This window comes from Sceloporus occidentalis, unplaced genomic scaffold (assembly GCF_023333645.1).
Source record: "Sceloporus occidentalis isolate IW3139 unplaced genomic scaffold, rSceOcc1.0.p SCAF_150, whole genome shotgun sequence".
Classification (NCBI taxonomy): domain Eukaryota; kingdom Metazoa; phylum Chordata; class Lepidosauria; order Squamata; family Phrynosomatidae; genus Sceloporus; species Sceloporus occidentalis.
In genome coordinates this window covers 664,930-692,794 of record NW_028317130.1, presented here as the reverse complement: position 1 = coordinate 692,794, position 27,865 = coordinate 664,930, and the positions used below count along the sequence as shown (strand labels likewise).

Genomic DNA, 27,865 nt, shown 5'->3' with positions numbered 1-27,865 from the left:
CACTGAACTGTGTATGGTTATTTATTAGATTTATATTCCATCCATCTCCCATAGGTGAGATGCAAGGCAGCTTTCAAATAATAGTCATTAACGACAACAACAAGAATGAGTAGAACCACAATAAATTATATATATATTGGAATGTATATTATATTATAAGAATTATATTATATGTATTAGAATGCAAATTTAAACTGGTCCTACTGTTAAAACATAATTATGCTGTGCAACAACTTAACATGGTGGTCAAAGGAAAGAACAGTTTTATTTACTACATGATGCATGCCCCAGCACCACCCCCAGGGCACCATGACACCACGCACCACACCTCGCAGTGTCATGGTGCTTCTCCAGTGCAGCACTAGAGTTGCACCGTATAGCTGCGGCACCATGGCTATCATACCCTTTCCAGGGCACAAAAAGGAGATGCTTTTTGCGTCTCCTTTTCGTGACCTGGAAAGGCCAGATCAAGGCTGCAGCGTGTGGTTTCTGCGGCCCCAAACTGGCCTCCAGCCTCCCTTCAGGGCTGTTTGCACAACCCGTTAGAATCATAAAATAATAGAGTTGGAAGAGACCTCAAGGGTCATTCAATCCAACTCCCTGACATGCAGGAATACACCTTCAAAGTATCCCCAATAGATGGCCATCCAGCCTCTGTTTAAAAAATTCCAAAGAAGGTTTGTTTGGAGTGTGTTCCACTGTCGTAAAGCTCTTATTGTCAGGAAATACTTCCTGGTGTTTAGATGGAATCTCTTTTCCTGTACTTTGAATCCATTGCTCCAGGTTGTATTCTCTGGAGCTGCAGAAAACAAATTGGACCCATCTTCAGTATAACATCCTTTCAAATATTTAAACAGGATAATCATATCTCTTCTTAACCTTCTCTTCCCCAGGCTAAACATACCCAGCTCTCTAAGTCTTTCCTAAGGCATGGTTTCCAGACCCTTCACCATTTTAGTTACCCTCCTATGGACACACTCCAATTTGTCAACATCCTTTTTGAATTGTGGTGCCCAGAACTGGACACAGTATTCCAGGTGAGGCCTGACCAAAGCAGAATAGAGTGACACTATTACCTCCCTCAATCTAGACATTACTTCTATTGATGCAGCCTAGATATAACTTACTTGAGATAACATCATTTTCTTGGTCTGCAGAGGAAGTGAACTAATAAGTTTTCAGACATAAATGACTCGAGTATAGGGTTGAAGGACGATATTTGACAGATAGTGAAAGAGGCGATGGAGGATTTTAACCAATCAACAAAGCAGACAACTATGGAAGTGGAACAGACAAGTGATAAATTAATTGATGTTGGACTGTGGATTCACCCATAGATATATAATATGATATATTAATATATGCCTCAGATTAATATATATATATATATATGGGGAAAAAGTTACTGAAGAGTTAACTCAAAAAGCCTTAAAATAAATTATCTTAATGATGGGGGTGGGGGGGAGTGAAAATGGCTTTACATGTGCTATCCCAAAAAGTGCTTGCATCCCAGTTGTGCATCCTGGTGCTAGGGAAATTCCTGCAAAAGAACAAGCCAACACTGGGAAGGTTACATAGCATATTTTGTTTTCCTTAAAGAATGATGTATATGACCAAGTGATGCCTAGATGCTTAATTGACTTCCCTCTTGTTTGTTAGCTTGATAGAATTTCTTGACTCATGCATTTGCAGTAATGTCTTGGTGATTTTGGCAAACTATATTAGAATGTATGTACTTGTGGCTCAGGGCTTTTATTCTCTTCAGATTCTGATCTGTCAAGCTGAGGGACAGAAAAACATTTCTGTTTCTAAATAAAGATGGAGCCTTGATTCACCAGGCCTGATCTTCTAATTTCTAAGTCCATTTCACCCATCCTCATGACATTTGGTTGGCCCCCTCCTTGCTGTTTTTCTTTTAAAAGGTAAAGACCCTTTTATTTAAGGAAGTATTTAATTTTTAATAAGTTGAGACAGATGGAGCATTTAGTGAGGGGTGTTTCTATTTTATTATGTCTTAAATGTGTTTATAAAATTGTTTTTAACTTGTATTTGTAACTTGTGTTTTTAAAACAGAACTGTGATACATATCAATAATTTTTTTTTTAGTTTAGTTATACTGTGTTTTTAAATGGCTGTAAGCCCCCCTGAATCCTGTGCTGGGTTTAAGCCAGGATAAAAAAAAGCAATCAATCAATCATTTTAAAACTGAGCACAACAACACCCAAAATCTACAAAACAGTCATACCTTTATTGGGCCAACCAAAATGCTCAATATACAGGATGCAAACTTTTGAAGCTTCCCTGGCTTCTTTGTCAGGCAATGGTGTTAAAAATGAAACAGGAGAAAAGGGGGAAAAGACAAGGTTAGCCATAGGCCTGCATTTCTGTCATAGGCCAGTTGTTGTTATCCTCAGTTCCGATGATATAGAACTTTATTGCACCACGGGCTCCAGGCAGGGACGAGACTGGAATGGAAGGGGCCAGAAACAAGTGTGGAACTAGTGGGGGATGCATTTTACTGCATGCAAAGTACCTCACACATTCCGTTCCATTCCCCATCTGTTCCAGAGGGGGTGATTTTTGAGAACTGTTCAAAACAGTTCTCAAAAATCTCCTCCTCTGTGGAAAGATTGGGAACAGGAGGGCAGGGAAGGGAACGAATGAGAGACTTCCTCGTGTGCAGTAAAATGCATCCACCATTCCTTCCATTCCCTTTCAAGCTCCTTTTGTCCCATTCTCATCCCTGCCTGGAACCCTGTACGACAAAGTTCATAAAGGGGTATTCATGTAGGTGGACTCTTTCCTCTTTCTGGCCATGTGGGTACTGGGGGATTCTTAAAGTCCAGGAAATAAACATTGAATTCCATTATAAAGATAAAGAGTTGCTGCCTTTGAAATCCAGTTTGTCTCAAAGCCCTTGTGAGGCTACAAACCTCTTTGTTAGGCAGAGAACAACCAATTTCTCAGGAAACATCCATGCTTTTGCATCAGGAAAACTTTTAGCTGTTGTTAATGTAAAACATGCCAATGCAGTCCCCCCCTTTTAAAAAAAAACATGAAGGAGGTGTATATGGCTTCCTATCAGGGTGCAAGAGGGCGATGTTGTCCCCCTCCTCCTGCCAACAAGCAAATTTCTTTGTGCCCCAACTGGAAACTGAAGAGACCTCCTTCACCTGATGGTGGCTGTCTCTTAAAGTCAGTGGAGTGAGGTGAAACCTGAAGATGCTACATAAGTTATGCAGACATAACCAAGTAGTCAATCAGGGTTCCAACACTTAAAATATTGTAAAATCCAGATCGTCCATATGGAGCCCTGTCCATAATAGGCAGTTGCTTATGTCCTGGTTAAATAGAAGTCTTTGCCTACCTGTAAAAGAATAAAAAGAAAGGTGATAGCCTAGCTTTGCTCAGAAGGGAACTCCATAGTCTGTCACTGGACACCTTCCAATCTGGATTCAGGCCTGCTTATGAGACAGACCAGCCTTGATTGCCTTAGTAGATGATCTATGCCAGGGATTGGATTGGAGTTCTGATAGACCTCCCAACATCATTTGATACTATGGACTATTTGACTGATAGGAATTTGGTATCATGACAGGCAGCATAGTAGTAGTGATTTGGATGTTGAACTAAGACTCTAGGAGATGTGGTTCAAATTTCTGCTCAGCCATGCAAACCTACTGTGTGACCTTAAGCATCTCACATTGTCTCAAACCCCCTCTGAACAAATCTTCCAAAAAACCCCAAAAAACTTAATGACGGGTTCTCCTTAGAGTTGTTATAAGTTGGAAATGACTTGAAGGCACACAAAAACAGCAGCAATAACTTGGGAGCACTGTTTTGTGGTTGTGTCAGTCCCTTTTGACCAAACATTTCCAGAAGGTAGCACCTGAAAAATGTAAAAAGTGTTCAGAAGCTATTGCAAAGCACATTAGCTCAGCTGTTATTTGGTGTGTGCTTTAGAGACCACACATCACTGATCTTTTACTAACTTCATTGACTTCCAATTTCCTTTTAATCTCTATTCAAGGTGTTGATTTTAACTAATACAGCTCAAAATAGTTTAGGGCCAGGATATCTAAAATACTGCCTTGCTCCAAATGAGCCTTTCTAGAATCTGAGATCCTTGATGGAGACCATGGTGCATTTCCCTCCCACCACCCTGAGAAGCTAGAGTGGGGAATAAAGGGGGAAAGACTATTCCTATAGCAGCCTTGTGGTTGTAGGTCCCTCCCAAGGGGCTTCAGGCTGGCCACATCCCTTCCAAACATTCCACACACTGCCTGCACTTCATTGTTTGGTCCTTAAAAACAGTGTTGGCTTTTGGGATTGTTTTAAATGTGTTTTCATAATTGTTTTTTTGTTTTTTGTTTTTTTTTTTTTTGTTTTTTGTTTTTTGTAAAGTTGTTTTAAGCTGTTTTAAATAATATTTTTAAAACTATCTTTACCTGCTGTATATTACTTCATGACCACAGGTAGACTTAGAGGCAATAAAAAAACAAACAAAGACAAAATTGTACTGGAGCTCCTGTCCCCACCCTTTACCCTCCCCAACTCTTTACCCATTTTTACAGCTCAGTTTCCATAGTTTATTGTGCTGGCCATTGGGGTAGATGGCTTTGAAAGGGGAAGACCTCTGAACACCAGATACCTGAGACATACCAAGCAGGCTTCCCAAAGGCTGTCTGAACACCAGAGGTCATGTCTTCTAAAAGCAGGACACAGGGCTACGTCTCTAAAGGCTGATCTGCCAGCAACCCTCTTGTGTAAGGAAGCTATAGCAATAACATTTTATAGACTTTCAGTGGAACTCAGGCCCCATTCTCACTGGCACTGTTGCCCTGGAAGGAAGTGGGCATATTCGGGGGGGGGGGGGGCTACTGAATCTCTCTGTAAGCAAATGCCTACTACAAATCAGGGGCATTTTAACCTGAATGTCCTCTTAGAGAAATCAGGTTTAACATGAAGGTGCCTGGCTGTCAATCAAATTTAGTTCCACGATCGTCATAGGTGACGTTTGCAGCACTCACTGGGGCATCGGAAGTGTGCTTCCCCCCTTCTTTTTTTTTTAAGGGCCAGGCGCCAGAATGCGCAGATTCTGTCAAATTAAAAACCGTGTGAGTGAGTGAGTGTGTGTGTTGTGGGCATTTGAGTCAGTGCAGGTTATGATCTACCCTTGGCCCCATTTTCAACCGCAAAATGCAAGCTAATGCCATCTCTGCATCCTGCATCCTCCCTCCTTGCCACCCCAGAATGCCTCATACACATGTAATAATAATAATAATAATAATAATAATAATAATAATAATAATAAATTCCTCACCTCGGAAATGCCAGAAAAGGAAGTGATGCCATGCATTCTTTAGGCTACCCCTGAATTCCTTAGAGACAGTAGCAAAAGCATGTATCAATTTGCCAATTTGCCAAATTGGAAAGAGAAACATTGTAACATTTGCATTGTAGCATTCATTCGCAAAGGAAAAAAAGTTTTTTGCAAAGTACTCTTTGCAACATTTCCCCTTTACTGGAAGCGAGGAAATGAAAGGGAAAGTGAACAAGCAGCTAGCAACGTTCTGTCTATCTATATATCTAATATATATCTACTACCTGAAGCAAAAAAATGCACATTTTTTGTCAAAAATAATTTAAAAAAATAAAAAGGGGGGGAAGGTGTCTGATGCGAGCTCCGTTCATGCCCTGCCTCTGACCCTTTTCCTCCTGCTTACATTCTCTTCAGAGGAGGTTTGCCATTGCCTTCCACTGAGGCTGAGAGAGAGTGACCTGTCAGTTCCAACTAAAGTAGACCCATGTAATCAATTGGAAATAAAAGGGAAATGCAACGCAGGCATTCTGACTGTAGCATCCGCATATAACACTAATAATAATAATAATAATAATAATAATAATAATAATAATGGCTCTTAAGTTCCAGGAGCAAGAGGAAATGAAAGGGAAATGTAACGCAGGCATTCTGATTGTAGCATCCACATATAACACAAATAACAACAACCACAACAACAACAATAATAAAGGCTCTTAAATTCCAGGAGCAAGAGGAAATGAAAGTAGCACAAGCAAGCACACACACATTCTATGTCACCCAAAAAATCATGTGCATAGATTGTCAAAAATCAAAAGAGAGAGGTGGTCCTTCCACAGCCCAATTTCCCTTGGCAATCCTCCTCCTCCTCCTTCCTTCTGACCCTCCCCTCCCTCTGAGCTGCCCTGAATTGACCCTTCCCCCGGCTCCTTCATCCTCCTCCTCCTGCTCCATTATAGAATGCCCTCCATGGCCCCCTTCTTCCCACGGCTCCTTCATCCTTCTCCTCCTCCTCCGTCACTTTCTCCAGTCCCCCCCTACCCTCCCTCTGATTGCTCTCTGCAGCCCCCGTCACCCCGATTTCCCCTTTTTGCCTCCTGTCACCCTGCCTCCTGTCAGATTTCCCTTTTTCCTTCAGCTCTTTCCTCCTCATCCTCCTCCTCCTCCTCCTCCTTCTCCGATGAGGGGAGGGAATGCTCTGCCCTCTGCCCGCCCTCTGACCTAAATCCCTCCCCTGAACTTGACCCGATCATGATCGGGGGCAAGTTCATATTCAGCAGAACATTTTTTTTCAAAAGGAACGGCTTTTAATCCGATTCTGAATGTCCCGGGCTAAGGGGCATTTGCCGCGGAACTCTGGTGCATGCCTTGAAATGGATTGTGACAGATTCGGAGCGAATATGAACTTCATGTGGAAGAATCGATTCCTGATCCGGGGTAAAGTGTCGTCTGAATGGGCCCTCAGTATCATAAAGTTTAGGATGCATTTATTTAGTTTACTAACAAGTTAAAACCTACACTGCATTTACAGCAAAAGCTTTTATCGAGTAGTCGGCAATAGTACTCGTAGTCAGACAACTGTCCTCCAGTAAAGATATAGTGACAGCTTCTGTGATCTTCATGAAGCTCCTACAAAAGTTACAACATTCTGGGGGGCAGGTTGCTAGCCATTATTTAAAGTAGAACCGGGATCCACACTCCCTTATGCTGTAGCAGTGTTCCCAGACTCTTTTCCCCTCCAAAGAAATAACACAAAGGTTGCAGCTGAGTTCAGTGGTTTGACTAAAAACAGAAGGAAGGAAGGAAGGAAGGAAGGGTGGATAGTGGGACAAAACAATCCTGGAAGCCACTCAAACATCTTGCAATATTCTAACTAACTTATTCTTCAGCTCTGTCCCCTCAAATCTCTGTTGGGCAAGTCTTGGAAAAGCCAGTGTCACACTCCCTCCCTTGATGTTTGGACAGATATTTGCCTTTCCTACATAAACCCACCCAAAACTGAGATATTATTCAACTTGAATCAACCTAACTCTCCAAATAAATATTTCAGGAAATGGAAAATAAGCACAAATGCTACTTTCCACATTTGTTGTTGTGAGTTCTTTATGACAGATGGCGACCATTAAGATGAACCTATTATGGGGTTTTCTTGGCAATATTTCTTCAGAGGAGGTTTGCCTTTGCCTTCCTGTGAGTCTGAGAGAGTGTGACTTAGCTTGGCTGAGTGGGGATTTGAACCCTGGTCTCCAGTCATAGAACAATGTTCAATCCAATACACCATGCTGGCTCTTTCTTACCATGGTACCTCACTGATTATATGTTGATTACAAAATTGCTATTCAATTACAAAAACCCTATCCATTAAAACCACAATGATGATAATCGTTACATGTTTTTCAGTAACTATTTTTCAAAATGTATATTAGTATAAGGTTTCTTCATCATTGTTTCTAATGGAGGTGGGATAAGAGGTTTTTCTTCCTTTTCTGAACATGTAGCATGACAGGTGCTGAAGGGACAGCACTTGAAATTGAAGTCCTCTATTTTTTCACAGGCCTGGCATAGCATGGGCGGCGGCAGCCATGCAAGCTTCCCCACACTGCCATGCCAATGTGTCTCAACCCTCTTCTGAAGAGATCACTTCTGGAGGTGAGTGAGAAGGTCAGTCTTTCTGTGTGTCCAGTCACTGGCCAGTTACACCAGTGGTTACTAAAGGTCCCAGTGTGTTCAGCATGCTTGGATAGTCATCCATTACCATGTTGGTTCCACTTGTATTGTATGAGGAACCTAATAGGCTTGCTTGCTTTAGGGTGTCCATATTGCTGTTAGGTTACAAAGAAGGGGAGAGAATAAAATTTGCATTTGTTGTATGAGATGCACAAAAGTTTCTTTCTCTCCATCTTTCTAGTGTATCCCACTTTGGCTTTAGTTCCATCTACTGTCTTACATTAGACTATTAATTTCCAGGTAAATCCTGTAAATAAAAACTTCAAAAATTGTATTTTCAAAAAATAGAACATTCAATAATGTCAACTTTCTGTTCCCTTCTAAGACAGAACCTATAGATTTGCATACATTAGAATGAATCTGATAAAGCTTAGAAAGCTCAAAACAAATTTTACCCCGTGCATTGAAAGTCATGTTTGAATCTGTCTGTCTGTCTGTCTATCTAATTATCCATTCAATGGCTTGTTTTACATTAGAAAATCTAATTGATATACCTTATGCACATTTATCTTGGGGTGTGCTGGTAGAGTACTGAGGGCACTGGCTTTGTAAGAGAGGAAATAAGAATGACTTTCAATTTCCTCTTCAAGGGAGATAGAGAGAGCAAATAAGTGAAAGGGTTATGTCGGGGGGGGGGGGGAACAAGAAGTTCTGCTGCTGTGCATAGTATGTATACACACACGGTCCCCCATGGTCAACAAGAAGTCAGCCAGAAAATGTGACCAAAATATGGCTGGGGAATAGCACGACTTTTGCTACTGTGACCAGAAAGTCACCAAAATGGAAGGGAAATGAAAGGGCAGGGGATACCATTTGAACTCTGGCACAGGAGAAAGCCTTCAGAGTTTTTGGTTCCAAGGGGGAAAATGTCCAAACTGGACAATAGAGCCGAGGTAGGCAATAATAGTGGGCTACGAGCCAGGATATAAAGGCTATAGAATCCTGAATCAAGAAACAGGAAGAATCAGAGTGGGAGGTGTGGTGTTCTTTGATGAGACTGAGAAACCAGGTATGAAAGATGCAAACACAAGAGTGTGTAACAAAAGAGACACACAAAATAGAACCACTAGTGGCATACTGACCTACATTCAGAGATGAAGAAGTGGAAGTGTATACACAAAGAGAAGGTAATGCAGAGCAAGCAGAAGCAGGTTTAGAGCTGAAAGTCAACATGGAAGCAGACGAGATTCCAGAACCAGAAATCAGACGCCATGTTTCCCAAGAATGAAATACGGACACTCACAGAACTGCCAGTAGGTAGGAAAGCTGTGGGGTGCAAGTGGGCCTTTAAAGTCCTGATCAAACAGAGGAGAGCCACCTCTCTGTTTGTCCAAGCTTGCAAGGACAGAGGTACCATATGAACCTTTTACATGGGAAGAAATTCAAGGACTGCCTGAAACAGAAGCAAGAAAGTAGAAAGAAACTGAAGAGGAGACTTTGTTGTCATCAAGGTATTTTTCCATTACATCTTTTTCTAATGGTCCAGCAGTTTCTTTGTCTTCTTCATCCAAAGTTTTGTCATCACCAAAAGACATCCCCTTGTCATTGGAAGATCTGTCTTCTTCTTCAGCATGACACTTTATAGCATCCCAATCTTTACCAGATCTCTTCAATAAATCTTTAGCCTTCTGCACCATATTCAACCTATCTTCTTTGATTAAATCTAAAACTCAGTCCTGGTTTCTCCCATCTAAGTTGTATTCCATGTTGTTTCAATTTTTCTTTTAAAAAGACATAATCTTTCCTCTTTTTCAAAATTTTTGGAGGGATAACTTTAAAAATAACCATGACCAGATTCTTCAAAAAATGTTGTAGAATTTTATCCCTTGTTTGTCTTCTCACAAAATAAATGATCACATTCTAAGGAGGCTTTTCCTGTCTAGTGACCCAAGAATCCACATGAAACGTTCTATCCACTTTTTCTGGAATATATTCTGAAATACAGTATATGCTTGTTCTCCCAGCATATCTTCCCAGATATCCTTTCTTGAATATTTTAATTTTGTTGTTCAGGTTGCCTTCTTAATTCTCAAATATTTATCCCTCTCTCATAAATCCAGAAGTGCAAAAAAGTCCAGATCTTTTTCCCTATTCTGTGTCTTATTCCACTTCTTGCTTTTTTATTTCAGTGTAGTCAATTTCTGATTAATATTAACCAATTCCAATAGCATGCCTTCAATGATTGCCTGATATCTTTGAATTCACTTTGAAGTTCTTTCTCCATCTGCTGATTCATTTTCTTCATTTTAGCCAGAATCTGCATATTTATATCATGAGGGATTATGAGTCTCTGGGCAGGAAACTGAAGGGTCTGGATGCACCAATTGTTATTTTGTCTGTCCTTCCAATGGAAGGGCATGGCTCAGGAAGGGAGAGGAAAACAGTGGAAAACAACTGGCTCCACAGATTCTGCTCCTAGGAACGATTTGGCTTCTTGAACCTTGGTGTGCAGTTTCATGGATGTGGGCTTTTGGCAAGTGATGGGTTGCACCTCACAGTGGTTGGCAGGAATGTTTTTGCTAAGAGTGGGAAAGATCTGATCAGGGGGCTTGGAGCTGGTTATATATTGGGGGGGGGGGAGCCAGCAGTATTCTTGAGGGCAAGAATACATCAAATGCTGGAGATAATAGCCCAAATGTTATACAGAGAACAAGGCAAATAACACAAGAACCCATCCGCAGCAGGACAAAACAAACTTTAAAAGGCAACTATGGCGAATGGCCCATCATCTTAGATATCTTTATACTAATGGAAAATAAACAGGATGAACTTCAACTCTTAGCACAGAAAAGCAAATAAGATCTAATAGGCTTCACTGAAACCTGGTGGAATGAGTCTCATGATTGGAAAGTAGTAATAGAGGGGTATAACCTATTTCGGAGAAATAGACCAAACAGGAAGTGAAGTGAAGTAGCATTATAGTTTAAGGATACGTACAGCTGTGAACAGATCCATGCCTTAAGTCCTGGAAGCCAAGTTAAGAGCATCTGGACAAAAATTAAGGGAGAGAGAAACAACAGGGATGTGGTGGTAGTGGGATCTACTATAGACCTCCCAAGCCAAATTGAAGACTTGGATAATGCCTTCCTGGAATAGATAACCAAACAGTCAGAAAGGAGAGATGTAGTAATAAAGTGGGATTTCAACTATCCTAATACTTGTTGGAAGTCAAACTCTGCCAAACATTTAATTTTCAACAGTTAGTTTTTTGTGGGTTTTTCGGGCTATGTAGCCATGTTCTAGCAGAATTTCTTTCTGACGTTTCGCCAGCATCTGTGGCTGGCATCTTCAGAGAATGTTTGCCTGGAAAGGACTTGGCTATATATATTGTGTGACCTGGAAAGGCAGGAGTGATTTGCATGTATATTGTTTGTTGCTAATGGCAGTCCTCAGGGTGTGAGGGTCTGCACAAGAGGATTAATGTCTGCTTGATTAGCGCTCATTGTCTGCTGGGAAACCCCTGACCCTGGGAGATTTCTCATTTGCGTTGAGTCTTTATCTTGCTGTTTTTCAGGACTGGTAGCCAAACTTGTTTACTTTAAGGGTTTCCTCTTTCCTGTTGAAATTATCCAGATGTTTGTGGATTTCAATGGCTTCCCTGTGCATCCTGACATGGTAGTGGTTGGCATGGTCCAGAATTTCAATGCTTTCAAACAGTATCTTATGCCCAGGATGGTTTGTGGAATGTTCTGCTACTGCTGATTTTTCTGGCTGGCCCAGTCTGCAGTGTCTCTCGTGTTCCTTGATTCTTGTTTGCACACTGCGTTTGGTGGTCCCTATGTAGACTTGTCTGCATTTGCATGGTATGCGGTAAACTCCTGCAGCTGTGAGAGGGTCTCTCTGGTCCTTGGCTGAGCAAAGCATTTGCTGGATTTTCTTCGTCCAGAGCTGCCTGGCTTGGGGCGGAGGAGAGGTGGGCCTGGGCCGGGGTCCTCGGGGGAAGGGCTCCTCAGCCGGGTGGGGGCAGGTGGTGGGCTCCTCGGCTTGGTTCCTGCCTCCATCACCCCCTTTCTCTGGTGGAGGTGGTGGGAGCCCAGGGAAAGGAGGAGGTGTGGGGAAAGCTCAGGTCCATGCGTGGGGAGACTTTCCCAGCCCCAGCAATCGGCGGCTCTGGCTCTGGCTCCTTCCCACGCTGCCCTGCCCTGACAGGTAAACTGGATCCAGCCCTCCTCTGGAGCAGCCCCGCCACTTCTCTCCTGGCTCCAGGCTTTGCCACTCTCTCCTCAGCCACATTTGCTCCAGAGTCAGTCTGCTCCTGGGTCCCTTGCAGTCACCTCTCTGTGCCTCACACTCTCTCAGCCTCAGGTGACACTCTCTCAGCCTACAACCCCACCCCAAGCCGGGCTGCTGTTTACATCACGGATGTTTGACATGGGGTTCTGAAGTGGCGCTGCCAATGGGAATGACCAATCATACCAAAAAAAGAAGCAATCAGGTTGGTAAGGGGGAAAAAACCTTTTACAGTGCGAACAAGGGATCTTTTGAAATCGCTTTTGAAACCGGGGCAACAATGATTCAGGAAGTGATTCATCCTCCCAGTGGGAATGGACCCTTAGTTAATTGGCAGAATGAGGGGAACCTGTCATCAGAAAAACAAATTTTGCTCAGCAAATTTTGGCGTTAGGACCCATGGGTTTCACTAAAACATCATGTGGCAGTTATGTTACTAGGTACAAAAATCAGTGGTTATGTAGCTTGTGGAATCAACCTCATTTTTTGCTAAAATCCTGTGGTACACAAGCTGCAGGTACAGAGACAGCTGTAAATGAGTGTCTGAGGTGAGAAGACAGTACATTCGAGCACATGTCCAGTCTTGGAATTTGTGACTGATATTACAAGCAAGTTATTAAGTCCTTTCACCAAAATAAAAATAAAAAATAAAAAAATCTACCCCTGGTTTTCCTCCATTGTGTTTTTTGAAATCTGATTTTCAGAGTTGAGACATTGTTGGTCTTGATCTTATTTATTGGGAGTCAGAAGTTTTGCTGACTTACTGCAAACCACTTAGTGATATAACAATAGAACTTTCTCTTGCCTTGTGTTTACCCCTGTATTATATCATCAGTCTGGGTATTATATATAGTCCTAGGAATTCTGTATCCAAGTAATGTCCTAGTAATACTTGGTTGTGCATTAAAATATGTTTTCTTTAGCCACTGTATATTATTTTATTTATATATTACATATATATATTATGTACAACTGGTTCTGCTCCAAAGCACATAGGTCACCAGGTGATAGCGTATATGTTACTGGATATGTTTTCAGAATACATATATGAACACAAGTATGTTCTGAGTATAAACACCAGTACAGGATCTTTTAACTGTGACAGCTGTGAATCTTTGACAGATTGAAACTAATAATCCACATAAACACAGATTTCTCTAAATATGAATGTTATTGACCACATAAGAATTTAAATATATATAATGATTGTATATTAGGAGACAACAAGCAAAATGAGAAGGCTTCATAAATGACAAACAATACACTGATAGCAAAATAGCTAATAAAACACAGTTATTTTGGAATGGGAAAATGGTAATTCAGAGACACAAACCCACCAAGCTGAGAGTGTTTTAAAATCCAGGATGTTATTGTAAGGCCTTGAAGTTCTACAGAGGATTCAAATCAGGTTGCAAGAGGTGGTGGCAGGTTTGAGGCTAAGGTCAGGCAAGGATACATCCTTTCAGTTACACCCTATTTGTTCAACCTATATACACAACATATTACATAGAAAACAGTGACTTGGACACAGAAGAAGTAGTAATGAAAATAGGAAGAATTAGTATCAACAATCTAAGATATGCAGACCACACCATACTACTAGCAGAAAACATCACAGACCTAGAATAACTACTAAGGAAGATCAAGGAAGAAAGTGCAAAGACAGGCTTACTGTTGAACATAAAGAAAACAAAAATAATGACCATGCAGAATCTATACAAATTCTCGTCTTTATACCTTGTTCTTGGAAACTGCCCGTACTCAATGGCAGCTTCATGTCCTCCCTCCTGTCTTGGTGTTGCTGTTGCTGCTGCTTATCAGTGGGGAGGATAGAGATGGGAAAAGCAATTCAGATGTTGAAGAACTAGCTGATGTATGTTCAGAGGGAGATGGAAACAAAGGTGTGTTCACACAGAGAGTGCACCTTCTCTTTACTTCCCCTGGGAGCCCAGAACAGCCACAATTTCCTCATTGGAATTGCCTCATCCCTCCTTTTCATTCCTACCAGTAAACAAGAGTTACTGGTAATGAGAGGGGCAGGTTTGGGACATTATGAGATGGCTAAAGAATAACTCCTTGTACCCCATCCAAAGAGAGACATACATGTGAGTATGTTACTAACTGGATGTCACCCACTGTAGTTTTTTTTTGTAAAGATTCAACCAGTTGAAAAAAAGTGGTCCCTCCACAAGCACTAGGTTTAGGGGAGAAGGACACCCGTGAATGTAGAGAAACTGCAAATAAAAAAAGACTATTCTTTTTACATAAGAGAACACTTCTCTAGGAATCTCCAAGTCCTCCAGTGCAACTCTGTGGTCAACATCTGCCAGGGGTTGATCACAGAATCATGCTGGAGGACTTACAAATGCCTAGAGAAGTGTTTTCTCTAAAAACATCTAGGTTCTCCAGCACAACACTATGGTCAACTTCTGGCAGAGTTGCCCTAGAGATCCTAGAGATTCCTAGAGAGAACATATGAATCAAAACCGTAAATAATCAAATCTGCAAAAATCAAAGCTGCAAATGTGGAGGGCTAACTGTATAACACTTAACTTAAATAGAAATAAAACAGTCTTTTTAAAAGGTGCTATCATCTAAACTGCTAGCATGAAATATGAATGCTAGCAATGAAAGGGAAAGAAATATCCATACTCTGCTTTAATATTGTTGTTAATATTATAATTTCATTCATTTGCCAGACCAAAGAGGGTCTGTTAATTACTTGAAAGAAAAAAGGTTTTGGTCCTGCATTCCCATGCTTTCTTCCTCTACTTTTCTCCTGGTTTAAGAATGAGTCAGGAAAAGGAAACAGTCATTACCTCACTTTTTGCCTGGCCAACCAGTTTAATTTCTTTTCTTTATTTTTTTCTTTCATAGCTGACATTATTTCAACTGTTGAATTCAACCATACAGGAGAGTTGCTGGCAACAGGGGACAAAGGAGGCCGAGTAGTTATATTCCAAAGGGAGCCAGAGGTATGAATTTTTTTAATCTTCTATTTACTGCCAAACTAAGGAGCTATTCAGAAAGTGAAAATAAACCAAATAGAATCTGGGTTGAAATTTTGTTGCTCACACGCATTTTGAATGCATCCAATTAAGGCTGCCCCCCCCTTTAATGTGGGATAATTGATCTTGGATATTTTTCTGCATGACTCAAATATATTTGCATCATGGACTCCATCTTTATTTAAGTGCTGACACATGTGAGCAACCAGACTCACAGAGATATGCACAGATGTGGTTTCATAGTGTGAACAACCAGAATGCATGAGATTATTCATATCCTTGTGCTAAAAAATATGCCTGAATAATCTCCAAGTCTCATCTCTAACAGTAAATAATCCTCCTCCATTTAACCAAGTTCCAATAACATTGACATGAACTTCTTTAAAACCACAGTTTTGGGAGTGCTTTCTATTTTACCATGCTTTAGTTTCTTTTCTCCATAATAGATGGTGCATGTAATATTTGCGTGCTTATTTTAATTGTATACTGCCAAATTTTTGTATGTATGGACTAAATGCTTATTTGATAATATGCTCGTTTGACTGCTTCAGTATATTGTACAAATGTCTTAGTGTATAGTTTGATTTCAGACACTTTCAAAATATTATAAATTGATCCTCTTGCAGTAATGGATAAGTAAGCCCAGCCTGCAACTTTCAATCCTGAGAGGAATGGGAATAAGACATTGGTGTCATCTACTTTTTTTAAAAAATCCATCTTCTGAAGTTAGATTGCTATCTTTTTTAGTAGTAGTAACTTTCCCTAGTACAGCCAAAAGTAGCATTTACAGGAAGATAACATATTCAGTAGGGCCAGGGGATCTTTGTCTTGCAAACAAATTTATTTGTGGTTGGTAAATAACGGAAATAAACTTTCACATAAGATGGGATGAAAGTTAGGTGACTTTGTAGACAATGTGAATTTAATAATTCAGTTAACAGCAGTTCTGCTTATTAAATATCTTAGTGACTAGTGGTATAAAATTATGAGTTACCTTCATTAGCTCCCTCTGGTAATCCTACCGTAAAGAATTCTTTGCCCAACGAGGCTACTCTGTTAGCTTTGTACCTGTGCAGATTTTCAACATGGCTTTCTGTGACCAATCCAAACTGGATGGAATGCAGCACATGCTTGCATAATGCATCACTGGAAGTGGAGTATTCAAGGTATTCCTTGAGCTGCCACAGTTCAAATAATCTAGAACTGAGGAACATTGTTAAGTAGCAAAACAGTCAAAATATATTGTATATTAATGCATATAATGTTATATATTATTTCTATTTTCAGTAAAATAGAATATCTGTGAAACAAACTTTAACCTAAACAAAACAAAACCAAAAAAAGCTTGTCTGACCTTAACTGTAGTTTTCTTGTTCTGAGGTTTTTTCCTCTGTCTGAGCTCACTGCGTAACATTCATTTCTGGGGGTAATCCATTTCCTACTAACTTCATGTTGCATTCCTTGTCTATGAATCTAGTATTTTAAAAAACAACTCAGTAAAGTCCGATGATGTTATTGCCATTGTTCAGATGGGGTGTGGATGTGACTAAGGCTGCAAAAATAGTTGTTTGCTTAAAATTATCCAATCAATTCATTGCTGAGGAGAGATACAGAGATTTTTCTGTCTTATAGGTCACATGCTTAAGTTTTGTAATATGTTTGATAAGTCACCCTGTTGACCCCTACCATCAACTGCTCTGGTCAGGTCTTGCAGAAGAATCAGACTTCCATCTGGAAGGCGGACTTCTTCTTTCATGCTGCCCTCTACTCTTCCAAACATTAATGTCTTTCCTAGTGAGTCCTGTCTTCTCATGATAACACCAAAGTATGACAGTCTCAGTTGAATCATCTTTTAGAGGTAGTATAGGCCATATTTGCCCTAGAACCCATTTGTTTATCTTTTTGGCAGTCTATGAGCCTTATTGCATGAGAAAGGAAAGATGAAATAAAGCAGGAGAGTAACACTCTTTCTCTGTGCCTCTCTGCCTGATGTTGTAACACTTCCATTCTCTTTCTGAGGGAGACAGTAGTAAAAGCATACCTTTTATTGCACTTGAAAAATCATTTTGGCAAAAGGCATGCCTTTACGACTGCCTCCCTCAAGAAGGAGAATGGAAGTGCTACAACAGCATGCGGAGAGGCACAGAGAAAAAGCGCTACTCTCCTGCTCTGTTTTGGTTTTCTTTTCACATGCAGTAAGTGACCTCAAGTCCACATATGGGAAGCCCGCGTATGGGGCGGGACAACTGTAAAGTTATCAAGATAGTCCAGTTTAAACTTGTTTCAGTGGAGCTCTATGGGCACAGTTCATTTCTGGAACTAATGTGACAAAGGGATACCATCTAGTTTCAAAATCAGCCTCTATAATCACTCTTGTTTTAATATCAATTTGAAAAGTCAATTTTTCCTATCATGACCAGCACTGTGCAAGCCCTGCAGATTCTTCCAGTATCCTCATAAGCTTTTGCAATTTCAGTGTTTGCTACATTGAAGAATGTCAGTAAATAATCATCTGTCTATCTATCTATCTATCTATCTATCTATCTATCTATCTATTTCATGCCCTCCCCAGTCTGTAAGGAGAGGGAACAGTAATAAATAACACATTACATAACAACACTTAAAAGAGCATATAGAACCAATACATACTGAAATCCATCAATAAATGCTTTAAAATAATAATTTAAAAATAATCTGGATAAGCCTTTAATGCTGATTTCCAGCAAACCATTCTACAGTCTGGGGGTGGCTGAAGAAAATGTACTCTGGGTTACAATAAGTCTAGTTTTGGCTGACTGAAGTAGTTGTCTCCCTGAGGACCTGAGTGTACAGATTGGATTATATGGGAGAAGGGATTGCTGCTGGTAACCTGGACTCAAGTCATAAAGGGCTTTAAAGGTAATAGGCAACACTTTGTACTTTGCCTGGAAACTAATTGTCAGTTAATACAGTAATTTTTATAATGATGTAGCATTATCACTCCTAGATATTCCATAATCAATCTGGTTGCCATGTTTTGAACTAATTGAAATGTCCAAACATGGTTCAGAGGTAGCCCAATGTACAGCACATTTCAGAAGTCCAACTTTGAGGTTTTCGTTGCATAAACTACCATCTTTAGGCCCTCCAATTGTAGAAAGTGATGCAACTGCCATGACAGCTGAAGCTGATAATAAGCACTCCAGCCTGATCATCACATCTAATTTATTTGTACCTTCAAAAATCAACAATATCAGCAAGGGTTCATCAGCTTGCATTATTTGATTTATAATTTTGTGTTTTCTTTCCTAAATTTGCCATTTAATTTCTTCTCAAAATTTACTTACTGTGTTCAAGTATTTCTATAGGTAAGAAACATATTCCTTCTTCTTAGCAGTTGAATTTTCGAATCGGAGTTGTTGCTTACAGAACAGTCATTGTATCATATATAAACTGTTGTGCCCCTTCCTCATTAGCCTCTTTATTTTTTTAATATTGTTATTCCATTGTGTTGAAGTTAAACTATAGTTTAAAAAGTACCATTGAAACCAAATCCTACAATTGTGGCAGTATATAGTAGGCAGCCAAAGTGACGTTGGATCCTGGCAAGGAGAAAGTTTGGGGGGTGGGGCTGAATGCACAGTTTGGTGCTGGGGAAAGCAGCAGAAAGTAAGGTCTCCCTTTCAGTTGGGATATATATTATTCACTATATTATACATTATAGGTAATCATCAAGCAGCAGATTCCCTTCTGAATCAGACGTGACCTACTGCCATAATTCCTCTTGAACAAACTGTAGCCACTGCTTTTTCCATGTTCCTTTGAAAGACAGAGATAAAAGCTGACACCAGCACTTCATCTTTTATTTGTTCTGTTGGTCTTCACAGAGTAAAAATGATCCATATGGCCAGGGCGAATACAATGTTTACAGCACCTTCCAGAGCCATGAACCAGAGTTTGACTATTTAAAGAGTTTGGAAATAGAGGAAAAAATAAACAAGATAAAGTGGCTGCCTCAGCAGAATGCAGGCCATTCTCTCCTGTCGACAAATGGTAAGACTACAAGACTACTACAAGATTCATTAAAGTTGCCTGCCAGTGGCAGGTAGTCTTCATTTTTTTTTATTTCAAGTTTTACTGTGTAAAAATAGTGAGAATTATATGAATCTTCCTGTTCACACTTATATACAATATATATCATGAAAGAATGGTTCGTACTAACTGTACTTTGTTCTGCAGCCTAAGAGTTGTGTTATAGGTGTTCAGCACAACTTTCCTGATGCTCTTTCTGCTATTCCAAAATGCTCAGCAGTGCCCAACTACTGGCTTCACTATCTTGCAGTTGCAAGGAAGGGAAGTCAAATGCTTACTTGCCTGAAAGATCTTCAGACATCTTCAGCTTGGAACAAAGCATTTTCCTGTGTCCCTTTTAAGAAAAAACTGGCATGAAATTTCTCTAGATTAAGTAATATTCCTTCGCTTTTTTCTTTGATTCAATAGACAGACTCTTCTCCCCTAAATATAACTAGGAATATGCATGCAAATAATCAAACCAACCAAGGTGTTTACCAAGTTACTTTGGATATATTTTATTTTAAAAGTGTGTGAGTCAGGAAGAAATGTTCCCTCTCAGCAGAAGATGCTGGCATGGCTGCTTTAGTTGAACTGGTTTTTAAAGAGACAGCCATGTTAATCCTGATAAGTGGCACAAAATTTAAAGGAAAATTGGCACAAAATGTTTCACAGGTGGCACCTTTACACCAGCAAAAAAAGCAAAGATTTTTAAAACCGCAAACAACAATTGCAAGAAGTGCACAAGTAACCCTGCGACATTCTACAGTACCATATTTGGTGTCCTGTGAAAAAGTTAAGATGTTCTGGGTTCAAATTAGTAACTTAATGTTAGAAATATTAAAAATTAAACTTTGATTATGTCCAGAATTATATTTGCTAAGTATGATAGAAGAAAAATTTTGGGAAGAAGTATGAAAGACTGATTATATACATGGTGACAGCAGGAGATCACCTGCTTCAGTAAAGAATGGGAACTTCTAATAAAATACAGTCGGCGCTCCACATTTGTGGGTTTGACATTCGCGTTTTTGGTTATTCGCAAATGTAAAACCCTAAACCCCTCTCATCCTGGAAAGGCTTGGGAGATGGCTGCCACGTGAGTGGGTGGTTTTTCCACATTCATGGGGGTCTTGTTCCCCTAACCTCTGTGAATATGGAGGGCCGACTGTATTTAAATCACAGATGGGATGAGGAATATACAATGGGGTGTCTGGATGGATACATATATAGTTATATTTTATTAAGATTTTGTTTGGCTAATTTATTTATTGCTTTACAGAAGAATAATGTGATGAGATATTCAAGAATATAGCAATAAGATATTTAATAGAGCATATTTTTGTTTGACTCTAAAAAACCTTAGAAATTAGGAATATTAAGAATTTTTGATTACTTAAATATTTAAGATATCATCTGTATTAAAATTACTTTGATATTATAGAAAATAAAATTAAGTTGAGGAATATGACAGAAGAATTGTATATAAGAAGAGATTCATGATTATAAGCAGATTGGAAAGCCACTATGATTTAATTAGCTCAAACTACTTGAAGGTAGGAAATGTTTGTTGTTGATATAACAGTACATTCGAAATACAATAATCTGTATGGTGATTTTAATGATAATGAATCTATCTATCTATCTATCATCTATCTATCTATCTATCTATCTATCTATCTATCTATCTATCTACCTATATCTATATCTATATCTATATCTATATCTATTAAAAACTGTATAATAAAATGCAGAATAGGAGTAGGAAGAGAGAGCGGAAGTCATGAAAGAAGGAAATTCAGTGGTGAGGGAAACATTTCACTTAATCAACTATGTGTATAGCGTCACATAAGCAAAATTATTACAAAAGGATTCACTGCAGCATACCCCAAATAACATTATACAAGACTGAATTTTATACAGTAATGTACAATAGAACCCAGTCTACAATACAATAGTGAAGAACTTATTGAAGAGAGTCCTGTCTCTCCCCACCAACTCAAAACACTTTCTTTTCATACAGGCCTAAGGAGGTCCAAGAAAGGGATCCCCCCATTCCATTCCAACCATAACAAATTAATAACTTAACTAGTTAATTCCAATTTCTGGCTCTTCCATAATAGTTATATTAAAAACAATTAGTAAAGTTAAGTGTCCTTTTTTATAACAGTGCTTGTTTCTTTTGTTTAAGATAAAACTATTAAATTGTGGAAGGTTACTGAACGGGATAAGAAACCTGAGGGATACAATTTAAAGGATGAAGAAGGAAAGCTTAAAGATCTTTCTACTGTGACCTCACTTCAGGTTAGTGGTTGGAGAGTTTTCCCAATTAAAATCACATTGTTTTTGGTTCTGTTGATATAGAATGTGTACTATCAATTAAGCTTTGTTCTCCATTAGGTACGAGTACTTCCATTACTATATATTATAGTGTGGTTTCAAAATGGGGAAGCACTTTAAACAGACTTATGGTAGGCCTCAAACAGATGGAGCAAAAGGAGTGGCTAGAGGCTTATCCTGACCTAATTGTTGTGGGACTGTGACGACCTCATGCACCCAGCCCCAATCTGGGCAGCTGTGATGGTCCTGAATTGGCTGCTAAAAATAGTGTTTTTTGTTCGCTCCTTTTTGCCCTGGCTCTTCTGGGTTGGGGCAGACACGGCACACCTTCTGGCTGTGTTCAGGGCATGCATTGTGTAAACGCCACACCCCCCAATGTTGCCCGAAGGCAGACCTTTTGGCCAGTCTGTTTCGGGCCATAGATGCATATTTATTGCAGTTTTCTCTGTGGATTTAATTCCATTATCGCCTTACAATAGCCTTTGTATTACTAAGTTACACTGAGAGAGAATGAAGAATTGATGGTCACCCAGTACACTTTATGTCTGAATCTGATTTGAATCCAGGTCTTTGTGATCCAAGTTCAGGACACCATACTCCGCTACACCATACTAAAACACTTCTTTAATATGTTCTAAGTTCATTTACAATTTTGTAAGTTCATATGTAATTTTATTGCATGAAGGAATATCTTTTTTCTAATTAACAAAAGAAAGCCAGTGTGGTATAATGGTTTGCATGGTGGACTAGAACTCTGGAGACCAGGGTTCAAATCTCCATTCAGCCATGGAAACCTACTGGGTGACCTTGGCCAAGTCACACTCTCAGCCTCAGAGAAAGGCAAAGGCATTCACACTACAAAAATAATCCGGGATGAATCAAGGTTGAATCCTTGTTGTTTATATACATCCCAAATGCACTCAATGCCCTTTGGTGGGGGGCGGGGGAGAGAGGCTGGCCAAATAACCCCCTAACCCGGGATATTTGATACTGTTACCCCCCAGGTTTTCCTGAAAGATCTGCTTTGATCCACATCTTTGGCAGTGGGAATAAGCTTCCAAATCGATTCGGATTGTTCTGTATTGTTCAAGAGAATGGAGGCGGCTCCATTTTATCCCAAAACGATAGCATATGTAAATAACAAAGGGGTTACAATGACTCAAAGAGATTTGCAAACCCAAAACAAAATGGAAATAATAATAATAATAATAATAATAATAATAATAATAGGATTTATTTATATGCCGCCGAATCACTGGGAATCCGGGCGGCTTACAACAGAGGGGATAATAGACGGTTCCCTGCCCTCAGGTTTACAGTCTAAAAAGACACGACACAAAAGAAGGGAATGGTGAGGGGGGGGAGGGGATCAGGTCCAGCATTCTTCTCTCCCTCTGAGGCCTGGACCAAGGCAGATGGACTGGAGGGAGGGCTCTTCTTCTTCAGGCTAGCCCCAATGGAGCTGAGCCTGCCTGGTCAACTCCCTCATAGGCCAGAAGATGACAGTTATGGAGGGAGGAGTCTCTTCTTCCAGGCTAGCCCTGATGGAGCTGGGCCTGCCTGGTCACTCCCTCATAGGCCAGAGGATGACAGTTATGGAAGGAGGAGTCTCTTCTTCCAGGCTAGCCTGGTGGAGCTGGGCCTGCCTGGTCAACTCCCTTGCAAGCTGGAAGAAACAACTAACCCAATATGCATCAGTGCAGTGATCTACATCTCCTAGGGATAAAAAAATTAGTGTGAATGCCCCCATTGTGTCTTACTCCTATATCCCCTTTCCACAGATACTTTGCATCTTTTAAAATTTTCCCACTTTGTCCCATCCCATTCTCACCCGTTCCATAGCCCCAAGAGGAAAAGAAACACCATGCTAAGTTAGGCAATGTCTGTAAAGGGAAGTAAAGCTGTCTGTGAACTAAAGCAGAGGGAGGTCAAGGGATGGAGCAAGGGTGGGAAGAAGCAGGAGGTACTGCTGCTGTTTTCCCCCAGAATGGCTGGGATAGCTGTGGATACATATATCTTCTGCAGCCAAGACAGCTAGAAAATGTGGCAAGAGGAATAAGGGAAGATGGGGTTTTGCAAATGAAGCCAGAAAGTATGGGAGGAGGATGAAAGGACCAAGTGATCATAAGATAGTAAAACATACCCCCCCACACACACAACAAGAAGTAACTGCAGTCTGAATAAATTTAAATGATTGTGGGTTTTTTATTTCACGAAGGAAAAAGTGCGAGTGGAAGACCATGATTACCAATGACTTCATATCTTTGAATAGGTCATCTAAATAGAGAATTTAAATATGAGAACACTAATATACCACCAGCCACTGATAACATGATTTTGACCACTTTGGATTCCCCCTTCTCTTCTAATTTCCTTCAGCAGTAGTACTTTCCTGAATCCAAGAAACAGCAGGGCAGCCCCTATCCTTTTAGCAGACAGGAGAGGCTTGCAACAGCCCAGCTCCCCTCTTGTTCTGCATTGCAAGCTGGATAAAGTTCAAGAAGCAGGGTGTTATCTGTATTAGCAGGAGAAATGGGGTTAAACCAGAAGCCTTGGCACAGCATACATTCCTTTTTATAGAAAGGAAAATACAAAGCAAGCTGCAAAGCAAATGGCAAAGTTAAACTGGTGATTTGAGTGCTTAGGGTATGGAGGATTTTTTTAAAAGCTGCAGTTGCTATGGCAACCACTGCTAAGCGTACAAGGGTAGGTGTAATGGCACAACCTCTCTGCCCCCCTCCCTGCTAGGGACTCATTTTGTTCCAGCAATACCTCCAAGCAGCAGGTTAGTGTGGCACCACTGAAACATACCAGCAACATCATATGATCCCCTGCCCACACACCCCAAATGGGATCTTCCTTGTTAAGGAAAAATATGGCACAAGTCAAGTTAAAAACTGGGTTCATCAGAGCATGTGTTAAAGGCATCATTTGAAATTTCAGCAGATAGTTCATAGTGACTGCACAAGAAAAGTTACATATGGAACTGCCCACTCCCTAGGACTTAACTGAGGACATATTGTGGAGGGTGACAAAAGAGTGGATGCTGGAAATGGTGCCTCATGCTGAGCTCCCCATCTCCCTTGGCCCTTACCACCAGCAGCCAAGAACAGCTGTGGAGAGACCAATATGGTGATGAGGTGTCATATGGAGAAGAATTTTACATAGGACTGCTGCTTCCAGTGGGGGAAAAAGTATTGTGAAAAATACCATTGACAGATGTATTCAGAAAGTCCATGTTTTGAGCATTTTGGAGCTAGGTTAGATATTTCTGTTGGTATGGTATCAGATAGCAGTACGTTTGAAAACATATAAGAGGTACTCTTGATATACAGATCTATATTTTGAAAAACTCAGTTTGAAATAATGATAAGAAATTTACTTATTATTCATTTATATAGGTACCTGTACTGAAGCCCATGGACTTGATGGTAGAAGTCAGCCCCAGACGAATTTTTGCTAATGGCCACACCTATCATGTCAACTCAATTTCTGTCAACAGTGACTGTGAAACATATATGTCAGCAGATGATTTGAGGATTAACCTCTGGCATTTAGCAATTACAGATCGAAGTTTTAGTATCCTTTGCCATGGTTGCTTGTATGGTCAGCTATTATATTTTCATTGTTCTAGTACACTTATATTTCCCGAGTTGTTTCACCATTCTTAGTTTCTGGGTAGGTGGATATTTATAACAACTAAGGTATCGTTTTCTTTGTTAGGCTGTGAAATCACCTTCAGATAAGAGAAGTGGTATTTTCAGGTTTAGGAAACTGCTCATGTAAATATTTATTCCAGATTTTGTCTGTGCTGTTTGAAATATTTATGGATACCTGCATCTAAAGATCATTTAATTTTTTTAACATTAACTTTGAGCAGCTTTGCAGTTTATTTCTTTGGAGACACTCCCAACCTCTCTTTCATATGCTATGCTACGATGTCTTTTCATGGGGGTTGTCCGCACAGGCCAAAAGGCCTGTATTACCCCCAACCTCGAGTAGTCCAATTCAGTCAATGCAGACTAACACCCTGGGGGCAGGATTGGGCCTGATCCTGCAAGACCAGATGCAAATCCGGTGGGTCCGGTCTGATCCTGGGGTAAAAAGTCAGGGTAATTTGACTGCTGGTTTCCATGGTAAACCACTGCTGTTTAGACAGCTCCCCATGTTCCTTACCTTGCTGTGCCACCACTCATACTCAGAAGCCCCCCATCACCATGACTGACATGGCAATGGGGCACCTGGCCAGATGGGTGCAGCAAGGCTCCCTGTTTCTGTGTCAGACACAGCAATGGAAGGCTTCTGAATATAAGCAATGGTGCAGCACGGTAAGGAGTGCGTGTTGGTAGCAGGTCCCAGAGAACTGACTTGGATGAGCACTGGGGCCAGAATAGCACAGGCTGAGCCTCTGCCATTCTGGCCTGTCTACTCAGCTCCATGAAGATAATTCATATCCACAGTTGAGAAACTTCAAATGTCTCTGCCACTTCTTAATGACTGTTAAATGACCACTGATAAAACGAGACCTTGCTGGTCTTTTTTCTGTTCCCAGTCCCCTTTATACTCTCATCCCATTCCAGCATGTGTTTGATATTGTTATTTATCTTCAAGTTGGTTCTGACCTGTGATGATATGGTGCCTCAAGACTTTCAGCTGAATAAATGTTAAGAAATAAAGCTGTATCAATACAAGCATAAACTGTTATAGGCTTACAATCGAGGTTAATGGTGGTGAGGATTTTGCCTGAAGGAACAATCATGTGTATATAAAACTAGAACTGCAATGTTTTGAAACTTTTCCTGGATTGCATATTTCAGTATGTGGTCCATATAAACATAAATATGTACAGAAACACTGTGCTTGTATAAAATTAGCACGTCAACAAGAAGAAGAATTCATTACCTCAAGTGGAATAATTAATAAATAGTTATTAATTATAAGCCTATTTCCTGAACAATACAAAATATTACTTTTAAATGAATAAAATGGAATGTTGGTGTGCTGCTTACATTTCCCCCTCAAAGCATTTCCCAGAAACAGAAGAAGAGACAGGCAGATTCCAGAAGGTTCCAGATTCCAGTATCTGATAGCATTGAGAGTGAGAGAGTCCAATGGCAGTTGACCCTAACCAAAGGCAATGGAAATTACTTTATTGTTCCACTTCTCTTTCAAGGCTAGCTAGAAGTTTTACCTAACAAGACACTGACTTTTTACCTTCATACCACATACAATCTATATTCTTTATGCAATCAGAATATCATATGTTATTTCTTAGAAATAACTACAGAATGCAAGGTAAATTGATGACCTGTTTATAGGAAGGTTTTTTTTTTATCTTTTAATGAAACAAGAAGAATTAACACTGCCAACACCTCAGCTTCTGGGGTTCTAGCCTACATCATGTTTCCCATCATCTTCACTTATTAAGAAAAAGAAAGAAGATAGAGATAAAAACAGAAAAGAAAGAGGTACCTGTTGCAGATGGCGTTGTATACCATTTGAAATATAGTTGTCCCTACTATAGCTAGGTTGACATCCTGTATCAATCTACTTGTCACTCTGTATTGAAAAAAAGGTAATGCAATGTTTTTTTGCAGTTAGAGACCAAGATGTTAAAAAGGAACCAACAGCAAAACATTTGTTCACTTATACAATTTCAGTGATTGATAAAACAGTGATTTCTTTACTTTTCTTACTCCTAATCTGCACTGAGTTTTTTTTAAAAAATGTGGACACTTTTCCATGGTCACTTATTTCAGAAATGAAGGGAGGTGTATTCCAGAAAAAGCTGTTAACAGAGGAGAGATTAACAGTTCTCTTCCACAGTTATACAGAATTCAAACATATAGCTATTTTAGGAGTTTATCACACAGGAGGGAAGTGCCCAAATCCCATGGATAAACCGAGATTAACTCTGGAAAGCGGGCTTGTTTTCAGACGAGGTTGCGCAACGTCACCATTATCCCAGACTTAAGCCATAAATTAAAGTGCATGATTTGGCTGCTTTTGGCTGCTTCTTATTTTTGGGAAAATCCCGAAAGTAAAAAACAGCACGTTTTGGTCACTTTATTCATGGGTTAAGTCTGGGATAATGGTGATGTCGTGTGGCATCATTTGAAAACAATCCTGCTTTTATGAAATATTCATGGAATTTAAACCCTGTTTATCCATGGGATTTGGGTACTTTGCC

The 27,865-nt window shown here is 40.0% G+C and overlaps 1 protein-coding gene across 4 annotated transcripts in view; it reads left to right on the top strand.

Annotated features, from left to right (window-relative positions):
* The window catches only part of LOC149280651 (serine/threonine-protein phosphatase 2A 55 kDa regulatory subunit B gamma isoform-like), a 61,686-nt gene that overhangs the window by 21,291 nt on the left and 12,530 nt on the right, over positions 1–27,865 (top strand). For 2 of the 4 annotated variants that reach the window (XM_089500283.1, XR_016278139.1), the window contains 4 exons: positions 15,155–15,252; positions 19,152–19,317; positions 21,527–21,639; positions 25,077–25,254. In XM_089500283.1, the coding sequence (XP_089356409.1) occupies positions 15,155–15,252; positions 19,152–19,317; positions 21,527–21,639; positions 25,077–25,254 (555 nt within the window). Of the gene's footprint in view, positions 1–7,874; positions 7,970–15,154; positions 15,253–19,151; positions 19,318–21,526; positions 21,640–25,076; positions 25,255–27,865 lie in introns of those variants that run through there. The other 2 variants (XM_089500284.1, XM_089500285.1) reach the window with 2 other exon arrangements.